General features: G+C 37.2%; 1 protein-coding gene across 1 annotated transcript; it reads right to left on the reverse strand.

The window, feature by feature from the left end:
- Positions 1-18,152: 18,152 nt before the first annotated feature.
- On the reverse strand, positions 18,153-20,968 carry LOC110797744 (very-long-chain (3R)-3-hydroxyacyl-CoA dehydratase PASTICCINO 2). Its single transcript, XM_022002860.2, has 9 exons — positions 20,766-20,968; positions 20,566-20,677; positions 20,417-20,435; positions 20,224-20,312; positions 20,065-20,118; positions 18,947-19,017; positions 18,779-18,860; positions 18,527-18,623; positions 18,153-18,437 (listed from the first exon to the last, which is right to left on the reverse strand). Exons 1-9 carry the CDS (start codon positions 20,834-20,836, stop codon positions 18,367-18,369), a joined length of 666 nt encoding a protein of 221 aa, XP_021858552.1. The 5' UTR covers positions 20,837-20,968; the 3' UTR covers positions 18,153-18,366.
- Positions 20,969-22,899: the final 1,931 nt, after the last annotated feature.

A 22,899-nucleotide genomic window follows, 5' to 3' on the forward strand; every position in this document is an offset into this window, starting at 1 on the left:
TCATGCAATTTAGATTATGAAAATAATAAGAGGCTCGTGATACCACTGTTAGGTTATGATACATATGACAATTCATAAATCATGCGGAAAAACCATTTAGCCAGGAATACATATTATTTACACATAATCATATAGCATAGTTTAGATGCATACTCTTTGTTGCGTGCCTTCCCTAGCTGCGCCCGAACCGAACAAGAACAAGTCTTTAGGACTCCAAGTGTCGTCCCTCCGTAGATAGTCCACAGCACGTCCGGATCCGCCTTAAGATTGACCAACTAGAATCGCCCTTAAGGTACTAAAATTTTCGGCACTCTTAGGTAAGAAATATGACTGAATTTTTCTCTCAAAAACTCACTTTGATTACTTGAAATTCTCTTTAAAATATGTGACCCTAGGCACGTATTTATAGAGTTATGGAAAGGGAATTGGAATCCTATTAGGATACGAATTAATTAAACTTAGAATCCTATAAGAACTCTAATTAATTAATTTATCCTTTTAGGAATAGGAATTTAATCATATACAAAAACTTAATAGCTTTAGGAATCGTGCATGAACACAAACACACACACACACGGCAGCCACGAGGGCTGCCCATGCGCGTGCGTGCGAGCAGCAGCCCACGCAGCGATGAGATGCTTAAAAGTTGTACAAGGCCACTCGGAGAGCTAGAAACTGTGAAATGCATGGCCGTGCTCGGATGAATCATAGGCTATGATTATCTGTTTATTTGATCAGTTGAACTCTGAAACCGAGGAACACCTCTGGACATAATAAGGATGACAACTCTTACCTTATGTTCAAGAGCAAGCATCGAGCGACAAAGGAATTAGGAAATGCACACTTGTCCCTAAGGACAAGTGGGAGACTGAAGGAAATAATGCCCTTGGTCCAAGTATGCATTCTATGTTAAGTCTAATAAATGCGGTTCAGTATTAATTAACAAGTTAATAATTCAGTGAGATCAAGTGAGCTGAATGCCTAGCTAGAGGCCGCTTCAGTTCAAGTGGAATTAATGATATTAATCCACAGCTTACTCTTGACTGAACCCGTAGGGTCACACAAATAGTACGTAAACGGATCAAGTATTTAATAGCATTAAATACTCCATCTATGAATATTCGGAACCGACGGATCTTGGTTTCAGTGGGAGCTAAGATCGTCACAGGCAAGGAATGAATACTCCGGAAACGATGATATTGCCAGAAACGGAAATATGGATCGTATCGGAAATATAAATATTATCCAAGTCGTAGATGTTGCCGGAAACGGAAACATGGTACGTGTCGGAAAATATTATCGGAAATGGAAATATTGCATGAATCGGAAATATTGCCGGAAACGGAAATATTGTCAGAATCGGAAATATTACCGGAATTGGAAAATAATTCCGGAAACGGAAATATTAAATATTTGTTCGAAACGGAAATTAATTCCGGAATCGGAAATATTAAATATTGTTCGTATCGGAAATGAATTCCGGAATCGGAAAATTTAATCGGAAGCGCATCGTACGAATAAGCATCGGACGAGGCCTGCCGGACGAGGCCCAGCACGAAGCCAGGCCATCGCCCAGCAAGCCAAGCGCGCCGCACAAACAGCCACGCCAGGCCCAGCGCAAGGCCAGGCCCAGCAGGCTGCGCAGCGCGCACAGCGCGCACAGCACGCGCAGCGCGCAGCGCGCGCGGGCGCTGCGTGGGCTGCTGCTTGTGCGCACGCATGGGCGGCCCATCGTGGCTGCCGTGTGTGCGTGTGTAAGTGTTTGTGTTCGTGCACGTTTCCTAAAACATGCAGAGTTCGGTTAATGATTAAATTCCTAATTCTATTTGATAAATTAATTAAATTAGAGTTCTTGTAGGATTCTAGGTTTAATTAATTTGTATCTGAATAGGATTTCGATTCCCTTTCCATACCGCTATAAATATGAGGCTAGGGCTCACAATTTATAACACAAGTTTCAAGTATTCAAAGTGAGTTTTTGAGAAAAAAAAATTCAGTCACACATTTGCCTATAAAGTGCCGAAAATAATAGTACCTTAAGGGCGATTCTAGTTGGTCAATCTTAAGGCGGATCCGGACGTGCTGTGGACTATCTACGGAGGGACGACACTTGGAGTCCTAAAGACTTGTTCTTGTTCGGTTCGGGCGCAGCTAGGGAAGGCACGCAACAAAGAGTATGCATCTAATCTATGCTAAATGATTATGTGTAAATAATATGTTTTCCTGGGTTTATGGTTTTTCCGCATGATTTATGAATTGTCATATGTATCATAACCTAACAGTGGTATCACGAGCCCCTTATTATTTTCATAATCTAAATTGCATGAACATGGTTAAATATTACAAATTTGCAAGAATTAAAAGGGGTGATTAATTTTCGTAATTGTTAATTAATTGCAAATTGCGTTTATTTAATTATACGTACGCAGTTTTTCGGCAGTTTCTTCGTTACTCATCCGAATTGAGTGATTTTTGTGTCAATTCCGCATGTAAAAGGCATTCTAAAATTTTGACAAAACTAGTATTTTTCTGCCGAACCCAGAATTCTCAAATTCGAAGCCTAACTATGACTTTTCGAAGGTTTTAGTTTTTCGAATGCAAAATTTCGTAAATTTAAGATGTTAAATTAAATATTTGCGATTCTTGTTGATAAATCTTGAATTTTTGATTGACCTACTGCATATGTTTAACAAGTTTTAATGCCTAGTCTTGTTAATTATGCAATCTAATTTGTAATTATGATTAATTTGTTGAAAATTAGAATAATTTAGAATTAATTTGATTTTCATAATTAATTGTAATTTAATTAGAAACCTATGATTAAAAACCACCATAAAAATTGTAAATTTACGATAAATTTTAAATTTTTATGACCTAGACTTGAATCCATAACAATCGGAAATCAATTGGATAATAAATTTTCGATTTTTCGCCCTAAAATTATGAAATTAATATTATTTATTAATTTGTCATTAATTTTAAATATAAATTTTAAATTTTTATGCGATTCGTTCATATAACTTGCACGCACGAAGCAATGGACGCTTCGTGTTACCCTTAAGGGGTGTTGTATAATGCGGGCATGCGACGACGAGCAAGGGAGCTCGTCGCCCATGCGGCACGAATGCAATGAGCAAGGGCGTAGTGCACGAGCACAAGGCAGCAGCCCTGCCTTGTGTCGTGTGCCACGACCAATGAACGAATGGGCATGGGCGTAGGGCGAGCCAAGGCAGTCGCGTGTGGGCAGCAAGCGAGCTGCGCCACAACGCGCGTTGCCTCGCACAAGAGCGCGCAGCCTCGCGCGCAGCGAGCGCAAGCTCGCGTGCCACGAGCGCTGCGCCTAGCATTGCTCGCGCGCACAGCGAGCGATGTCGCCCGCCCAGCGAGCGATGTCGCGCGCCCAGCGAGCGATGGCTCGCGCGCACAGCGAGCGATGTCGCGCGCACAGCGAGCGATGTCGCGCGCCCAGCGAGCGATGGCTCGCGCGTGCGACGAGCGCTGGCGCGCGCGCAGCAAGCACCACAGCGTGCGATGGCTTGCGATAGGGATGCAGCAGCTATGCGACGAGCGCATGGGCTGCGCGCGCATGGCCAGCGATGGCTGTGTGCGTGCAGCCCATGGGCGTGCAACGCGTAGGGTGTTTGCGTTACGATTAGATCGTTTTGAATGTTTAATTTGAAAATTTCAGTTCACGTAATTTTAATTAATTTTAAAATTAATAATTTAAATTATTTTCTTGGATTTTAATTTTGAATATTATAATTATAATAAATGTTATTTATTCTAATTATTTTACTAAAATTAAAATCATGAATTAATTTAAATACGACTGAAATTAAATTAAACTTTTTGGATTCAATTATAAATTTATATGAGCTTTAAATTTTAATTAAATTTGTATGTTTCCGGTTAGACTAGAAATACATTTTTATGTTTAAAATTAGTAAAGCATATAAATTTATTGGTTTAAGTGGGAGCGCTTTTTAGTCATAAACTCTTGATTAGGTCTACAAATCCTTAAGGTTAAAACAACTTGATTAGAATTAATAAGGACTGAATAATTGGTAGATTATTGGTGCCCTTGATTAATTGCTGCAAATGTTTACGTGATGCATAATGTGTTTTACTAACCAGCTATGTGGGCCATTCATGATAATGAATGGGTGAATGGTATATATTGTATATGTACTGTTTTGCAGGTTATGAAGTGACTAGTGTGGCCCAAATAGGATAGAAAATATGGTCTGCGTACCATTAATTTGAATGTAATTGGTCTAAAGTACCAAAGTTATTTTTCAATTCAAATATGGTCTGCGAACCATCAAATAGTTGTAATTAGTTATAGCTTATCCTATTTGAAGAAAATGGTGCCTCCCACGGAGATTTTCAAGACGGATTTTGAAGTTAAAGCTTCAAGATGAAGTCGGGCCATACTAGATCACAAATATCTTATGCATGTTTTAAGTTATTTATTGTTTTAAATATGTCTTAAAATGCATGAGATCAAAAGCTTGATTATGTTGCATGATTAAGGATTTTAGTTCACTTAAAATCTAACCAACATAGTAAGAGCCTTAAGTTCCAAACTTAAAAATTGAGTTAAAAGGTGCCATGCCAAAATATACACTTGCTTGGATATCCTTTACATCAATCTAGTAATAGTTTTCGCTCAGCGAGGTGTTACTTATTGGTCCTAAAGGGGCAAGGTACACAAATAATTGTGAGTACATGTTAGTTTTGGTGAAACTCAACGATATAAGTAAGGAGTCCTTTTATGTCGTGGCAAATTCGATAGGTTTACCTAATAAGTTCTTAGACGTACCTATCAACCAAGAATAGTTTCTAGACTATTGGCAAAAGGCTTTTGCTTACCTAAGATGTTCTAGGATTAAGTCGACAAACTGTGCTTAATTCTTCAATGATTTTAGGATCTTGGAATCATTTTATTCACACCTGCCGGAACAATAAAATCGAATAAAATGCTAATAACTTGTTTGAATTGCATGGTTGCTTTAATTTCAAGTTATTATTCATGATAAATGTTTAGACTTTGCATGCTTCAATGTATGTTTTAATTATTGTTTATAATTAAATATCTTGCACTGCAATAAATCCTTTTAGAAAGGTAACAGTAAATTTCCTCGATTGGTAGTGAATCAAAGAACGATTCACGGAAATGAGAGAAAGTGAGCAATTTAAAATGTACGTTTCTTATATCGACTTTTATGGTTGTTTTCGAGTATCAAAGTCGAATGGCAAACCGATTGGTGCTTGTGAATTCAAAATACAATGTGGTCTTGAGATCATAAAGCATTGAGTTTAAACGCTCAGCTTTACCAATGGTTAACAACCTAAAATCCTTTTTCCATTTAATTCTCGAATGAGTCTAGTTCCTAGACATTCGAATAGATCGATGCTTAGAGAACTTTAGAAGCTTCTGGTAAGATCATCTAGTTGAAACAGAATATTCAACATAAATTAAAATGGTAAAGAACCTTGTTGGTGACATTGGACATGTCTAACAAAGTATAAAAGTCAACACTAAAGAATTCAATTCTTAAGACTATAAGAAAGGGTACAAGAAATAGGAAAATGAGGAACAAATGAAAGGAATTTACGATTCCGTTTCTACCTATAAATTTATGTTTAAAGAGAAGTGACCTAGCAATCAAACTTCCTTGGTATCATATACCGCTTGAGGTTCTTACTTCGGTAATAACTCAAATAAATGGAAGCTAGGATACACTAATGACCTACAAGTGGGAAATGAAGCATGGCAATGCTACATTAGTTGTAGGGTCATCTAGTTTGTTTTAAGTCCTTTCAAAGGCTGGAACTTAATGGCTATTTTGTTCCATAATCAGCATACCTAAATTTCTGCTTCAAACACAGAAAGACTCACATTCAGAAGAACAAAAACAATGCTTGTTTGTTTGTTTATTTGAATGAAATGGTCAATTACTGGTTGAGTCAATATGCTTGATTAAAACAAACAACTCTTTAAAGAACTTTACTAGGTTCAAATCAAACCCTTGATTTGAGTTCCATTAAATCTTTGGCATTGTTGCTTAGACCATATCAACAAGTTAACATTCATAAGCTCTATTTTGATGGACTTTTGAAAGTTGGTTGATTTCTAGATCAACTTAAGACAAGCTAGTCTTACTTGTTGAAAGTAACAAAGAATATGAACTATTGTTAGAACGCCTAGACGATAGAGTTCAAAGCTAAAGAAAGGTTTTATGACTTTATTATTTCACATGGATTTGAGTGAATATAGGTTTATTTACTCAAATGTGATATAAGTTGAATCTGTTTGGCTAGTTCAAAGATTCAGAAGTATAAAATCCACTCGGCAAGAAATCATAAAGATCTAGGTTAGATCATGTTGATGATTACTTGAGACCAAATATGATCATCAATGATTGTGTGTTGTAATTTCACAATCTAGCTCCATAAGATATGGCATATCTACGTTGGAATGATCGAAGTCAATTAATACTTGATTCGATCAATGATGAATCATAAAGACTTTTCCTATAATTTCTAAAACAAAATGCTCAACTACCACCAAACTAAACCAAATTCGTCAATGCTATTGAAAAGTAATTTCAGAATATCTTTTCAAAATATATCTAGAGAGTTGCAAAACTCAGTGGGAGCTTAGTGTTTGTCATTCGACAAACTAAGGCTCAAGTATAGATATATATTTCATTATGATGAAACACAAGGGTATTGTTTCTACCACAAATTTTTGAGAACATAATGTTTGTTTGCTCGAAATAATGTCCTTTTTGGAAATTCGTTTCCAAAATGACAAGTGGGAGAAAATAGACCTCGAAAGTTTTCGAGGCGAACAACAAACATAAACGGACATTCCGGAGGCTTTTCGAAGTGCTTCAGAAAATCCGAACTTATTCTTTAAGGACTTTAGAAGTGGCTTTAAAGAATAGACATCTCTTAGAAGACTTTACAAGTGCTTCAAGGAGAACAGAATATTCAAAGGACTTTCAAGTGGCTATTGATATTCTATTGTTTGATGTTCTATACCCTAGTAGGCATAGAGTTCAAGTCACTGGAACTATGAGATTCTTCTATTAGATAGTGAAGAAACATGGAGTTCAGGTCATTGAAGATATGCGATTCTTCCATTAGATAGTGAAGAAACCTACAACTTGCAGTCAAACTATTATCATGTAGATTAATGAGTTTGTGACTTGTAAGAAAGCTATGACGAAACCTAGATTCCCTAAAATGGTTAGAGGCCATATATAGACTCAAATGTTTTAAATGGTTAGAGGCCATAAAACATACTCAATGTTTTGATGACAAAATTGAAATTTTGTTGATTTGCAAGAATAGTTTCACACCTATTGGTTGCAAAGTTTGTTTTAAGGATAAAAACCATCAAACATGAAATTGTGTTCACACACAAAGCTAGATTAGTTGCTAAAGGTTACAAGCAAATTCACGATGTGTATTGTGTTGAAACCTCATGCAAAATCGTAATGCTTAAGTCTATAATTCAAGCAATGATTGCATATCGGTACATATAGCAATTGGATGACAAAACAATTCCTCAATAAAATGTTGGAATAAACTATGTACATGTATGTCATAGGATTTGTGGATCCAAATAAATGCTTGAAAAAGAAAGCTAGCTTATGAAATCTAAGTACAGATTTAAGCAAGCAATTGGGAATTAGAAATGTATTTTAGTGAAGCTAATAAGTATTTTAGTTTCATAAAATGTACATGATTCTTATAGATATATAAGAAGTTTAGTGGGAGTACTTAAAACTTAATTGGTCCTATGTGTATTACACACATATCTCTCTATTGTGAAATAACATTCAAATGCTAATGACTTAGATTTGAAATAATTCATCAATGATGGACCATGGCGAAACTTAGTACATACTGGGTATTAAGATCTATTTACAAAAATCTTATGATATTGTTTTGGATTAAGTAATGGCATTTACTAAATCAAACACGAAAGTCTCCATTGGAGATATTCGACCCATGTGAATAAATCTAAGTAAAGGATGTTTGAACTATGTATAAGCATTTACTAAGTTAAACATCAAAGAGTCTAAATGAGATTCTTAACCTATATTATATGTCAAAGAATTTAGCTGGATTCAGTATCTGCTGAAATTGAATAAGCTAAAGTTACATGAATAGAATTCAATTGGGAATTATTCTGCAAAAGAATTTATCATGTATGATATAATATGAGGATCGCCAAAAACGTATCGTATGACTTTAGCCATGACGAACATATACCAATCTCTATTGATCTAAGTGAAGATCAACTAGATTGAGATCAAGAATACTTATGGTACTTGAAAAGGTACATAGGAATAGTTCTTGATTCAAGGAAATAAAGATATGCTAAATATTGATGCTACACGCAGAAACACTGGCAAAGGATCAAGCAAGACCCCTTTGGAGTTAACCATTGCCAAGGACGAGCTATAGAGCATCGTGTTTTGAAATGGCAACATGGGTTGGAGACCATGAGTTGTTGCGTGGGAAATTAAAATAATGATTTCTATGTTCTAAGATATAGTTGAGAGTATTCCACATATCTGTGAACTGCTTGGATAAGTAATTCCAAACAAAGCATCACTAGCAACCTATAAAGTTGAAGTAAAAGTAATTATTGCCTAAGAAGCAATAAAACAGGGTTGTTTAAAGTTCTTCACTGAACTTGGGTAGATCACCTATCTGCTGGCTTGATGATTCTTCATTGAAAAATGCGTAGAACCACTCTTGAAGCAAGAAAAACGTCTGCTAACTTGATGGTTCTTCATTGCAAAATGAGTAAAACCACCATCGAAGTAAGAAAGACTAGATCACATAATAAACAAACTCGAAAAGATCTTATCATCATATCTCGAAGAACATTCGATGAAAAGGATATTAAAGATTGGCAAAGCATGATAACTAAACCTATGCAACAAGTGAGAAGCAACACTCACATTGTAGCACTGGAAATCAAGCATAGCTTTGAATTCCATGAACTGTTTTAGAAGATGGGTTTGAGGCCCATGCTTGTAAAACATTGGGGTTGAACATTTATCATATATGAAATGTATTTTCATATTCCATTTAATCTTGGTTTAGTATTAAATGATGAGTCCCTTCAAATTTGACGATATATTCAAGATAGACTGTCAGGACCAGTCCTGTGACTAAGAAATGTCTATCAAGTGAACTTGAATGTCAAAGGTTGAAAATGGTCCCTGGTCGGAGTTTTCTATAAAATTGGACGCATAGAAAACGTTAGACGATTAGAATGCAAGATGACTAGTAGTTCTGTTTCTTGAACTATGTGGACATGGCAATGTCATAATCATTTGCATAGATACTTACTTTGGGAAGACTAGTATCGGACGAGACCTATGAAACTTTACTGTAAGAGATGAAAGTCTGTCATAAGTAAATTTCATTAAATTATTAGACACTAAATCCTCAATACCTGAGTGATTTGAAGATTACTTGTTTGAGAACTGGTTGCTTTGACGTTGACCAACCGTCGCACCGTAAAAGGAGGCTATAAAGGCAACGCTCAGGTAATCACCTATCAAACGAAGTCTAATCTCAAGATCGCAAGATTGGGATTGTCCTCCCATAAATCGGGATGAGATGCTTAAAAGTTGTACAAGGCCACTCGGAGAGCTAGAAACTGTGAAATGCATGGCCGTGCTCGGATGAATCATAGGCTATGATTATCTGTTTATTTGATCAGTTGAACTCTGAAACCGAGGAACACCTCTGGACATAATAAGGATGACAACTCTTACCTTATGTTCAAGTGCAAGCATCGAGCGACAAAGGAATTAGGAAATGCACACTTGTCCCTAAGGACAAGTGGGAGACTGAAGGAAATAATGCCCTTGGTCCAAGTATGCATTCTATGTTAAGTCTAATAAATGCGGTTCAGTATTAATTAACAAGTTAATAATTCAGTGAGATCAAGTGAGCTGAATGCCTAGCTAGAGGCCGCTTCAGTTCAAGTGGAATTAATGATATTAATCCACAGCTTACTCTTGACTGAACCCGTAGGGTCACACAAATAGTACGTAAACGGATCAAGTATTTAATAGCATTAAATACTCCATCTATGAATATTCGGAACCGACGGATCTTGGTTTCAGTGGGAGCTAAGATCGTCACAGGCAAGGAATGAATACTCCGGAAACGATGATATTGCCGGAAACGGAAATATGGATCGTATCGGAAATATAAATATTATCCAAGTCGTAGATGTTGCCGGAAACGGAAACATGGTACGTGTCGGAAAATATTATCGGAAATGGAAATATTGCCAGAATCGGAAATATTGCCGGAAACGGAAATATTGTCAGAATCGGAAATATTACCGGAATCGGAAAATAATTCCGGAAACGGAAATATTAAATATTTGTTCGAAACGGAAATTAATTCCGGAATCGGAAATATTAAATATTGTTCGTATCGGAAATGAATTCCGGAATCGGAAAATTTAATCGGAAGCGCATCGTACGAATAAGCATCGGACGAGGCCTGCCGGACGAGGCCCAGCACGAAGCCAGGCCATCGCCCAGCAAGCCAAGCGCGCCGCACAAACAGCCACGCCAGGCCCAGCGCAAGGCCAGGCCCAGCAGGCTGCGCAGCGCGCACAGAGGGCGCTGCGTGGGCTGCTGCTTGTGCGCACGCATGGGCGGCCCATCGTGGCTGCCGTGTGTGCGTGTGTAAGTGTTTGTGTTCGTGCACGTTTCCTAAAACATGCAGAGTTCGGTTAATGATTAAATTCCTAATTCTATTTGATAAATTAATTAAATTAGAGTTCTTGTAGGATTCTAGGTTTAATTAATTTGTATCTGAATAGGATTTCGATTCCCTTTCCATACCGCTATAAATGTGAGGCTAGGGCTCACAATTTATAACACAAGTTTCAAGTATTCAAAGTGAGTTTTTGAGAAAAAAAAATTCAGTCACACATTTGCCTATAAAGTGCCGAAAATAATAGTACCTTAAGGGCGATTCTAGTTGGTCAATCTTAAGGCGGATCCGGACGTGCTGTGGACTATCTACGGAGGGACGACACTTGGAGTCCTAAAGACTTGTTCTTGTTCGGTTCGGGCGCAGCTAGGGAAGGCACGCAACAAAGAGTATGCATCTAATCTATGCTAAATGATTATGTGTAAATAATATGTTTTCCTGTGTTTATGGTTTTTCCGCATGATTTATGAATTGTCATATGTATCATAACCTAACAATAAGAACTCTAATTAATTAATTTATCCTTTTAGGATTAGGAATTTAATCATATACCAAATCCTAATAGCTTTAGGAATCGTGCATGAACACAAACACACACACGCACGGCAGCCCACGAGGGGCGCCTATGCGCGCGCGCTCAGCCCACGCCACGAGGCCCGCAACGCTTCCATGGCCTTGGAGCGCGCTGGGCCTGCCTTGCGGTGGGCCTGGGCGCTGCCTTGGCTTTGCGTGTGGCGCGCGTTTGGCTTGCTGGGGGATGACCCGGCTTCGTGCTGGGCCTTCGTCCGGCAGGCCTCGTCCGATGCTTATTCGTACGATACGCTTCCGATTAAATTCCCGGTTCCGGAATTCATTTCCGATAAGAACAATATTTAATATTTTCGATTCCGGAATTAATTTTTGTTTCGAACAAATATTTGATATTTCCGTTTCCGGAATTATTTTCCGATTCCGATAATATTTCCGATTCTGACAATATTTCCGTTTCCGGCAATATTTCCGATTCCGGCAATATTTCCATTTCCGTTAATATTTTCCGATACGTACCATGTTTCCGTTTCCGGCAACATCTACGACTTGGATAATATTTATATTTCCGATACGATCCATATTTCCGTTTCCGGCAATATCATCGTTTCCGGAGTATTCATTTCTTGCTTGTGACGGTCTCAGCTCCCACTGAAACCAAGATCCGTCGATTCCGAATATCCATAGATGGAGTATTTAATGCCATTAAATACTTGATCCGTTTACGTACTATTTGTGTCACCCTACGGGTTCAGTCAAGAGTAAGCTGTGGATTAATATCATTAATTCCACTTGAACTGAAGCGGCCTCTAGCTAGGCATTCAGCTCACTTGATCTCACTGAATTATTAACTTGTTAATTAATACTGAACCGCATTTATTAGACTTAACATTGAATGCATACTTGGACCAAGGGCACTATTTCCTTCAATTTATACAATTCCAAATTAACAATTTTAAATTGAAATTTCTGACCGTTTTAAAATATTTACTACACAATTCCAACTACACAATTAGTGGGTTTAATTAACAACAACATTCCAACTTATTTTACAGCCATTTAAGTTAATTTTTAACAAATATTTAAACAATTGTAACTAGACAAGTCCAACTAAAAAATTCCATCATAATTTATTGTAAACAGAACATGAATGTTCACAAATTAAATCTATTTACACATTTACAAAAGCAAGAAGCCCATAACAATAATCAGGTTTAAATTATTCGGAATACAAATGCGTAATTAGTAATAACAATTCAAGAGTTATAACATAGTTGAAAAAGCCATTAGACGAAATACATAAAATAGGAATATATGCTCACCTCCCATGGTTTTCTGGTGATAAAATGCGCCACTCCTCTTGCTAGGGTTGAATGTTGGGGATACTGTGAAGTTGGAATGTTGGCTAGGGTTAGAATAAGGGAATGGTGGGGTTTTGTTAATTGGGCCTGGTTTGGAAATGGGCTTTATGTTATCATTTTTCGGACTGAAATTAGGATTACAAAACTTAAAACACCCTTTGCATAGTTGAAACACACCATTCTGTTTAAACATTGTACCATTTGAAATTAACAATACACCATTCCTTAAAATGAACATTGTACTACATCAAAGTCCTAAAATGACACGGTCCTAAAATCGATACTCATTTTTCAGTAATGGTAGTTACTTACACTAAAATGGTACTCATTTTTCAGTAATGGTAGTAACTTAGACTAAAATGGTACTCCTTTTTCAGTAATGGTAGTTACTTACACTAAAATGGTATTTAGTTTTCAAATATGGTATTCTTTATTACACTATGAAAGGTCATCCTTGATTTCATAATTTGAACATTTATGTTTGATATCATAATTATTATCGAAATCATTTACCATATAGCAATTGTAATTGGCATGAATAAATTTACTTGAATCAAAAACCAAATTTCACTATCGTAACCCTAAACCCTAAACCCTCAACCCTTACCATATGTCTAACCCTAAACCCTAAACCCATTCACTCGTAACCATTAACCATATTTCATTAACCTTACGTCATTGTAGTTCGAATCAATAATGTTAGTCCACCCGTTATTCGTATGACTAACCCTATTTAATCATAGATTCGTAAAGCGAATCATTAACCATTTTTCGAATGATTAACCATGAATCATCGAATCGAATCATTAACCTTATTCGAATAAGGATTAACCATAAATCATAAATCGAATCATCATCCTTATTCGAAGAAGGATTAACCATAAATCATAAATCGAATCGATCATTATTAACCATTTACCCTAGTTCATGGTAGAATCAATTCGTGAATCGTTCACCTTATTTGACTCTTAATTTGAATCTTTAACCCTAATTCATCGTAGAATCGAACCATGAATCATTAGTCATCCTATGATAGAATCATTAACCATTATTCCACTCATTATTATAATTATTAACCCTTATTTCACTCTAAATAACAAATTATTAACCCTAATTTAACTTCTAAACCATTTTCCAAGATGCCATGATTCAAAATGGTATTCGTATTGTAAAGAATGGTTTTCATTATTCTTAAATGATATCCGTATTGTAAAGAATGGTTTTCATTAAACTTAAATGGTTTTGAGGAAATACATAAAATAGAAATGCTCACCTGCCAAGGTTTTCATTATTCTAATGGGATTCCTTATTCAACGATGGTACTAATGTTTTGATAATGGTATACATTATCCTAAAATGGTAGTGGATTTCCCTATAATGGTAATTATGTTTCAAAAATAGTATCTTGATGTCTTTATCATGTTTTCGTTATTATCTTGATGTGTTAGAATGGTTTTTGTAATAATCGAATCATTTGAAACATGTTGTTTTGGTCCTTGGTAGATCTTGATCAGTAGGTGTACTTAGAATCGAATCGAAACTAAACGAAACGAATCGTAACATGCATTTAATCAACATTAACATTCAGAATCATTATTAACCATGATTCGTAAGTCGAATTAGTAACCATATACTAATAATTTACCATATAGCACTTGTAATTGGAACGATTGTAAGAATCGAATCATAACCCCTATACCCTAAGAATCGTAACCCTAAACCCTAAACCCTACAACCCTTACCATATGTCTAACCCTAAACCCTAACTCTAAAGGTTTTACGCCATTAATTGTTGAGTAGCTTTGAGTAACTAGGAGTATCCATTGCATTTTTTTTTGTTCTTTTAAGTTTTTGAAGTATTTGATAACCTGGAAGGAACGTCACTGTTATTTGAAGAGAGGAGACTCTAACTCGTGAAACTTGGCACAAACTCTTCACTATCTTCCCCTCTCTAATTAATTCAGTTATTTCTCTTCAAAACATAAAACAATAAAAAAAGCTTGCATCATAAACAACACAAACAAATTAAATCATGCCACGTGGAATTTAACCCAAGGGACTGAACTTTTATTTGATTTGGTTAATTTTGGCTGGAAAGTGAATAATAGGTCCTAAACGGTGAAGCTATGTTCATGAAAGTTCAGCAATCAAGAACAAAAAAAATGACAATCCATGATTTACCTTTGGACACATTTCAAGCCGAGTCGATACCACGAGTCCAAATGACCTCACTGACTCTCCGTTGGTCATCTTACTCGTACTCTTACGCTTCACAACCTGATACCAAAAAACAAAATCAACATCATCTTACGATACAAATACTCCCTCCGTCCCGGAATACTTGACCTGTTTCCTTATCGGGCCGTCCCTTAATACTTGACCTGTTTCTAAAAATGGAAATATTCTAACAATATTATATCATTTCTCACTCCACCCCTATTAACCCACCTACCCCCTACTCCATACAAAAAATAATTAAAAATTCAACCCCTACTCTCCCCCAACCCCACCTCTTAACCCACCTCCCACTAACTACATTAAAATAATACCCCCACTATCAACTACTACCTATTAAATTAAATAAGTCAATTCAAGTCCCTTAAACTCTGTGCTGGTCAAACCGGGTCGAGTATTCCGGGACAGAGGAAGTATATAATATCAAATTCAAGTTTTAATTAACTACTGCAACAGTTATACCTTTTGCCTTTTACGCTTCACTTTTTCCTTCACGCCCTTCCCTTTATTCCGCGTTTTTCGTCTGTCTTCCTCTTCCTCTTCAGATATGTCATCATCATCATCTTCATCTGTTTCATCAACTTCGTCATCCGTTTCTCGATCTTAGCCTTCCCCTTTTTCTTCTTTTTCCTCCTTTGTTCGTAATCAGATGCATCATTGCATTGGGAAGAATAAGATGACGCAGATGACTCAAAGGCAAAATCATCTTCTTCCTCACTACTCTCTCCACAATCATCATCATCGATCCTCCACCGAGTCTATCTCATCGCCGTCTTCATCAATCTTGTACGACCTCTTTCTCTTCCCACCCTTCTTGATCAATCTTGCGGGATCACTAGGTTTCTTCCCTGGAACAACACCAAGTAAAGTGTGGATGATACTCTGTCAAACAACCAACAATATTACATTTTAAGTAAATAAAAATATTACACAATAACTAAGTGAAATAATATGATCCTTACGCCCTATTCTTTACTGCCCCAGCAGCTTTCTTCGTATCAGCTTTCCTCTTAGTTGCAACTACCTTAACGTTGCTCCCCATTCTACAAGTTCATCCGGATTTAATATCAGCAATCAACACTAATAAACAAATGCATCACTACTAACTCACGGAAAATAAATGCATCCCGCCGTCACGAAGCTCACCTAACAAATTCATATGGAACAAATAATCATTTCAATGTCTTCTCTATGTTATTCATAGACTTTTCAAACACCAATCTTATGTTATTTCATAGACCCTAACAATCTACTTATGGAACAAATAATCATTTCATAGACTTTTCAAACACCAAAATTAACATTCATACACTTCAATGCCTTCTCTATGTAATTATTCCCAGTATCTATTCTTACTCCCCCCATTTTGTGTCCAATGAGGGTCCATTGAAGATTTGGACAATTTTATAAGTCCAAACATTTTCTGTTGATAATTATATGCTAATATAATTAATATTATATGCTAATATAAATAAATCCTGAACATGATTCTCGATTCAAAAAACCCTAAAACTTTCGCATAAATCCTAGCATGATTCTCGAATAAAAATACCCTAAAAAATAACAATTCCCTCCAATAGCTCATACTCAATCCATCAATTCAACTTCAAAAACATATTCAAAACCAAATATCAATTCCATCAAGGCCAAATATATAATCCATCTACTCATAAACGAAAATCAAAAAATCAAATAAACTCAAAAACGTAATCCTCCATATAGCCAAATATATAATCCATCTATTCAAATTAAAATACGATATAATCCATCTTTTCATAGACGAAAATCATAAAAACAAACATAAAATCCAACTTTTTGATTTATGGTTTTATCACCTCGAGATAAAATCGTGAAGAACAACAATTGCTTGAACTACACCTTCACCAATGCAGCTCGCGAACACAAAGTTGTTGAATAGTTCGCCCAAAACTCGGATTTCTGAAGTTGATTCAAGGTAATTTTTGAGAGGAGAAAGAAAGAGAGAGAAAGTCGAGGAGGGAGAGAGAAAGACAAACCAGAATTTCGAGGAGAGAGACAGAGTTACCCTAGGAAACTTCCACCTCATCCCGTAACGGAGTCCACATAGGAAACGGGCTAAAATTTTGAAATAGAGGCGAAATGACCAAGCTGCCCCTGTAATGTGTTTTGAAACACATCACAAACTGCCGCTACGACGCCCTCGTTAATTGCTGATTTATACAGTACGGAATATACATTTTCATATCTTCGTACAAGTCGTGGGGTAGCCACATAATGTACTCCCTCCGTCCCAGAATACTCGACCCGATTTGACCGGCACAGAGTTTAAGGAACTTGAATTGACTTATTTAATTTAATACGTAGTAGTTGATAGTGGGGTATTATTTTAATGTAGTTAGTGGGAGGTGGGTTAAGAGGTGGGGTTGGGGGAGAGTAGGGGTTGAATTTTTAATTATTTTTTGTATGGAGTAGGGGTAGGTGGGTTAATAGGGGTGGAGTGAGAAATAATATAATATTGTTAAAATATTTCCATTTTTAGAAACAGGTCAAGTATTAAGGGACGGCCCGATAAGGAAAATAGGTCAAGTATTCCGAGACGAAGGGAGTAGTTTACATTCCCTCAAAAAAAAAAAATTGTAGTTGACATTATACGGGAGTACGGAGTACTCCGTAATATTAAGAATTTAAGAGATTCACCCATCTTTGTTAATGAGCAAGCAAGCTATGTTCACTGCACCGCAGCACCGTTATTGCCGTTTCTCATAATTAAGGTTGTCATTAATATTAGTTGGATAGGTGATTAGCAGTTATTGCGACAGGTTGAGTTAGAGTGTGAAAAAATTGATCAGCTATAGAGCTACTTGTCACGTACATTTTCCCGGTGCTAAGGGTCAGTGTGCCCTATACAAGACAATTCCACGAGTCTTTGTGCCTTTATTGATGCATGTATCTTGCTGCAGGTTAGTATCATTACATATTGTTTATTCTACTATTGTTGTGTTTGGTGCTTGTTGCGCATATGGAATAGGCTGACCTGGATCAAGACTCGGTACCGTGCGGGCTGTCAAAAGTCCCATCCGTGACACACTGCTACTCAGTTTTAGTTTTAGGTTTATACACTGTCCTGTTTTTTAATAATCCAGGTTGGCTGGTTGATACATAATTATAAAAGATTTTTAAAAATTGATACATAATAACACAACACACATTGTCATCTCTTTAAAGTTGTAGGGAGTAATAAGTTATACTCCATAGTACTGTTCTTGGACAAAAAAATCCAGATAAATGGAGTGATAATATTAATCATAGATGTGTTGAGGGAATAGTATTACAAGCTTTCTATTTCTACAACAAACAAAATTACAAATTGCAATTGCTTCTTAAGACTGCTAACCAGAAAATAATAATGAAACATCTAATCAAGGACACTGCAATGCTCCACAGTTATGTTCTCAACCAAGTCGAAGAATAAGGGTGTATTGCTTCGTCATTAATCTTTCTTCGATCTAGAAAGGACCTTCTTCCTCTGTCCCAGCATGTAGCTGTACATGTGCGGACTTCCTGCAATTGTTCATGCACACACACTCCTTTAAGATTAAGGAAAGGAAAAACGACACAGCCAAACGAATAACAAGGTGTCAAACACTAACCTGGAACGTATATTCCCAGAATAGCCAGTGCACCATAGTAGTAGTCAAAAGAGAAGTTCAATTTGTTGGGCATCCTCAAACAATACTTCTCTGAACTCTGTTGCAGCAATAATCAAGCAGTAATCACATCAGTTGAAACTGGAGTAATGTTAAACAGATAACACATATATTTTACTCAAAGCATACAGGAGAAGGCGTGATTAGGGCATGTTTAGGGGTTGAAAGAGTATCAAGGATAGTTAGATGTCTCACCATGATGTATGCTAAAGCAATGTATATCAAACCAACTTCACTTGTAATGCCGGTCGGATACAACATCAGGAAGGTACTATACCTGAAGAATGCAACCTAAATGTTATGACTAAAAACTGATGTACATAACTACTGGAATAGAGAACATATTGATTGAACTGCTGGTACCTTAGCCACTGGAGCCATGATGGTGCAGACCCAAAGACTTCTTTCACACCAAAGAAAGAATACCGAATAATCTGAAAAACACCAGAATTAGGATCATTTCTTTTCTGCTAATAGCAAAGAAACTCAAGGGATTTCTTAAGCAAGCGAATGTCTACTATCAAACAGTGACGTTAATTTCCATACATTTGTTCTTTATATTTCATTCTCCATGGGAAAATTGAGGTTTTCCATTACTCTCTTATTATCTTCATATGCTTAGATTGATTTCATTCTACCCTAGGACCTAACACTTCAAAGTAACTGCCACTTCTTCAACAGGTCAAAGCAAAGCTTTTTTGGAAATAGGATGCCGAAAAGCAAGAGCAAAGGATCTTAGGCTACTCCATTCTATGTTCCCTATAAAATTAATGACCAAAATGGAGCAGAGGAAACAGTAAATGATCCAACTTTAGAACATTTAGAAGCTAACTACATGCTTTGTTTAAAAATCCTTTCAACTTAACCATAGGTTATAAGTTTTTGTTTGTTTATCTAAGCTCCTTCTTACTGTTTCCTATTGGAAGTTCTCTTACTAAATGTATATCATATTCACACCGCTAACCCCACACACTGGAACTTCTCCCCACAAAGTAGCATACCATGAACCCATTACACAAGACTCCTTCCTATGTCGAGTGTCAAAGGTAAGATATATAATTATACATAGCCTTATCCGTGCATCACAAAAACAAATGGTTGTTCATAACCATTTGGCAAACATGAAAAGGTTAAATTCCCGAGAAAAATATTCTAACCAAACATTATTTTTTTTTTCTCAAGTTACCACATATAGGAGGGATCAAACTATAAGTCCTTTATTAACATTACGAATCTCCTATGGTCCTATCACAACTTCATCATTGCATTAACCCTCGAAACATTCACATCCTTGCACAAAACCAATTTCAAAAAGCTATGAGATGAATCCAACTTACATAGTTCTTCACATTGAAATTTCTTTGTTTAGCTTGAAATATCTATCTCTCTATGCATCTAGCAATCTAGCAATGTTCCATCAATACCTATTCATCCTGATTCTTTCCAAACGACATAACAAAAGACATAGTAAATACACTCACCTCCGTTATAGCCCAGCTTATGACTAAAGAGCTAACAAGGAAATGAGTTCGAGTCTGCAAAAACAAAAATGCATCCACAAGTTGGTTACATACTATCATCTTTAATCAATCTATTTCATTAACATGAATAAAATGAGGAAAAAGGCCAAAATTACAGACCTCTGGAAAGCTATACAAAACGCCCCAAGTCACATACAGCCTTGAACCAATTTGGGGCAATGTTGCAGTCACAGGTGATCTCACCAAACCTTCAATTTTTACAGAAATTATTTCGATTAATTTATTGATCAATTACCCAATAACAAAAATCACATACAAGTAATTTTTTTCCAATTAGCAAAAATCCACTCACCAATCAAACCATGAAATATCTGTTCGACGAAATGGCCAGTGACAGAAAGAACAAAAAAATCAAATACCAGGAAATAGAAACAACAAAATTACACAAAACCCAGAAATAGTAATTCATGAAAAAGGAAAAAGAAAAAGAAGAAGGTAGACCTCCAAAACGGCGGCGGTTTGCGCGAGAAGAAGAGGCTTCTCAACGCCGTCGTATACATTCTCATAGCTCGACTCTTTCAAGGTCTTCACAGCAAAGTACAAAACTTGCATCCTGTAACGAAATTATTCCCCCATTAACAAAAAGAAAAAATTCCTCAGATTTTCAGAGAAATTAGAAGAAGAAGAAAAGAAGAAAAAACCATCCAAAGCAGACAGTCCAATTGTAGAGGGAGAGGTATACGCGTCTTAGAAGAGAGAGAAACCCCGCCATTTTAATTTGGTTATAGTTATCTGGGTGGTAAATTGGGTCTCTGTATCACAAGATATCCATAGGTATGTCAGTTTTAAGGTGAAATAAATGAAAGAAGAAAACGGGTGAACAGATCAACTACTACGAAAACCCATACTCGTAGTATTTATGAATGAAGTGCTAATTGATCAACTACTTTGACGTGGATCTGAAGTTCGTACGGTCATCGACTTGTGTAGTTGTGTTGCATCGGTTTTAACGAATTATTGCTCCTCTGACTAGAGCTGTCAAAAACTGACCCGATCTGAAAACCCGACCGGAACCGATCGAACCCGTAACCGACCAAGACCTGAAATTATGGTAAATCAGGTAACCCAAAACCCGACCTGTACCCGACCCGAAAAAACCGATAACCGATTTTTAACCCGATGTTGTAACACCCGAACCCGAACCCGACACCCGAACCGAAAATGACCGATAACCAAACTGACCCGACCGAACAATGACCCGAACCCGATTCGATATCCGACCCGATGTCAACCGGAAACCGATTGTAACTCGATGAAACCTGCTATTGACCCGACCTGTGACAACCCGCTACCCGATTTATCAATGACACGACCAAATATTAACTTCAACGATAAATCTATTTTAATTATTTATTGCTAGATACTGAAAAATTTAACTCTAAAATAAGTTAAACAAAATTTTTTAGAATATAAAATAATTAAAATGTATAGGTTAATTATCAGGCCCGAGTTTGACCCGTCCCTGAGAGTGACCCGACCTGAATTCTATTTGATCTGATTATTATCCGATCCAAACTAAGACCCGAATCCGAAAATAACTGTGTTGCAAACCGAATTAAACCCGACTCGATAAGACCCGAACCCGAATCACCTGCTACAAACCGACTTAAACCCGACCCGATATGACCCGAACCGGAAATCAAACCTGACCGAAATGTGACCCGACCCGAACCCGACCTGAACACGGGATAGGAAAAAATCCGACATGACCCGACCTGAAATCGACCCGACCGGACCCGAACTCAACCCGGATGGAATTTGACCCGATAAGACCCGACCTGATCATGACCCGAGACCCGAGATGACCCGACCCAAACCCGACTCGATAACCTGTTTTGACAGCTCTACCTCTAACCGGCACAACCTCTTCCTCTAGTCTCGACCTCTCGGGCGTGAGCAACACTTGCTCAGTTGCTCCCTCAAACTATTTGGGACCGCCGGACCGGGAACAAAAGCTCTTGTACGTACAAAATGTATTTATTGTACAATACGATAACTTTTACTCCCTCCGTCCCGGAATACTCGACCCGGTTTGACCGGCACAGAGTTTAAGGGACTTGAATTGACTTATTTAATTTAATAGGTAGTAGTTGATAGTGGGGTATTGTTAAGTTATGATACATATGACAATTCATAAATCATGCGGAAACAACCATTAAGCCAGGAATACATATTATTTACACATAATCATATAGCATAGTTTAGAAGCATACTCTTTGTTGCGTGCCTTCCCTAGCTGCGCCCGAACCGAACAAGAACAAGTCTTTAGGACTCCAAGTGTCGTCCCTCCGTAGATAGTCCACAGCACGTCCGGATCCGCCTTAAGATTGACCAACTAGAATCGCCCTTAAGGTACTAATAATTTCGGCACTTTTAGGCAAGGTATGTGACTGAATTTTTCTCTCAAAAACTCACTTTGAATACTTGAAAACTCGTTATAAATTGTGACCCAGGCCACATATTTATAGGGGTATGGAAAGAGAATTGGAATCCTACTAGGATACGAATTAATTAAATTAGAATCCTAGTGGAACTCTTATTTAATTAATTTATCTTTTAGGATTAGGAATTTAATCATTAAACGAATTCTATACGCTTTAGGATTCGAGTAACACACTTCGAGTAATACGCTAGCACCGCACGCAGGCCTTGCGGCCCACGCACAGCGCCAGCCCACTCGTCGCAGCCCCGCGCGCGCGCCCAAGCTTCGGCTGGGCCTGGCTTTTGCGCTGGGCCTGGTCGCATGCTTGGCGTGTGGTTGTTGCGCTTGGCTTG

The sequence above is a fragment of the Spinacia oleracea genome, chromosome 3 (genome assembly GCF_020520425.1).
Source record: "Spinacia oleracea cultivar Varoflay chromosome 3, BTI_SOV_V1, whole genome shotgun sequence".
Classification (NCBI taxonomy): domain Eukaryota; kingdom Viridiplantae; phylum Streptophyta; class Magnoliopsida; order Caryophyllales; family Amaranthaceae; genus Spinacia; species Spinacia oleracea.

Bases quoted from the DNA above. Each gene is read 5' to 3' on its own strand.
- LOC110797744 (XM_022002860.2), bottom strand. From the start codon at position 20,836: ATGGCGGGGTTTCTCTCTCTTCTAAGACGCGTATACCTCTCCCTCTAC. The intron at 18,861-18,946 runs GTACCAGCAGTT...TGCATTCTTCAG, and splicing joins TCATGGCTCCAGTGGCTAAG to GTATAGTACCTTCCTGATGT. The intron at 18,624-18,778 runs GTGAGACATCTA...TTGCTGCAACAG, and splicing joins TTGCTTTAGCATACATCATG to AGTTCAGAGAAGTATTGTTT.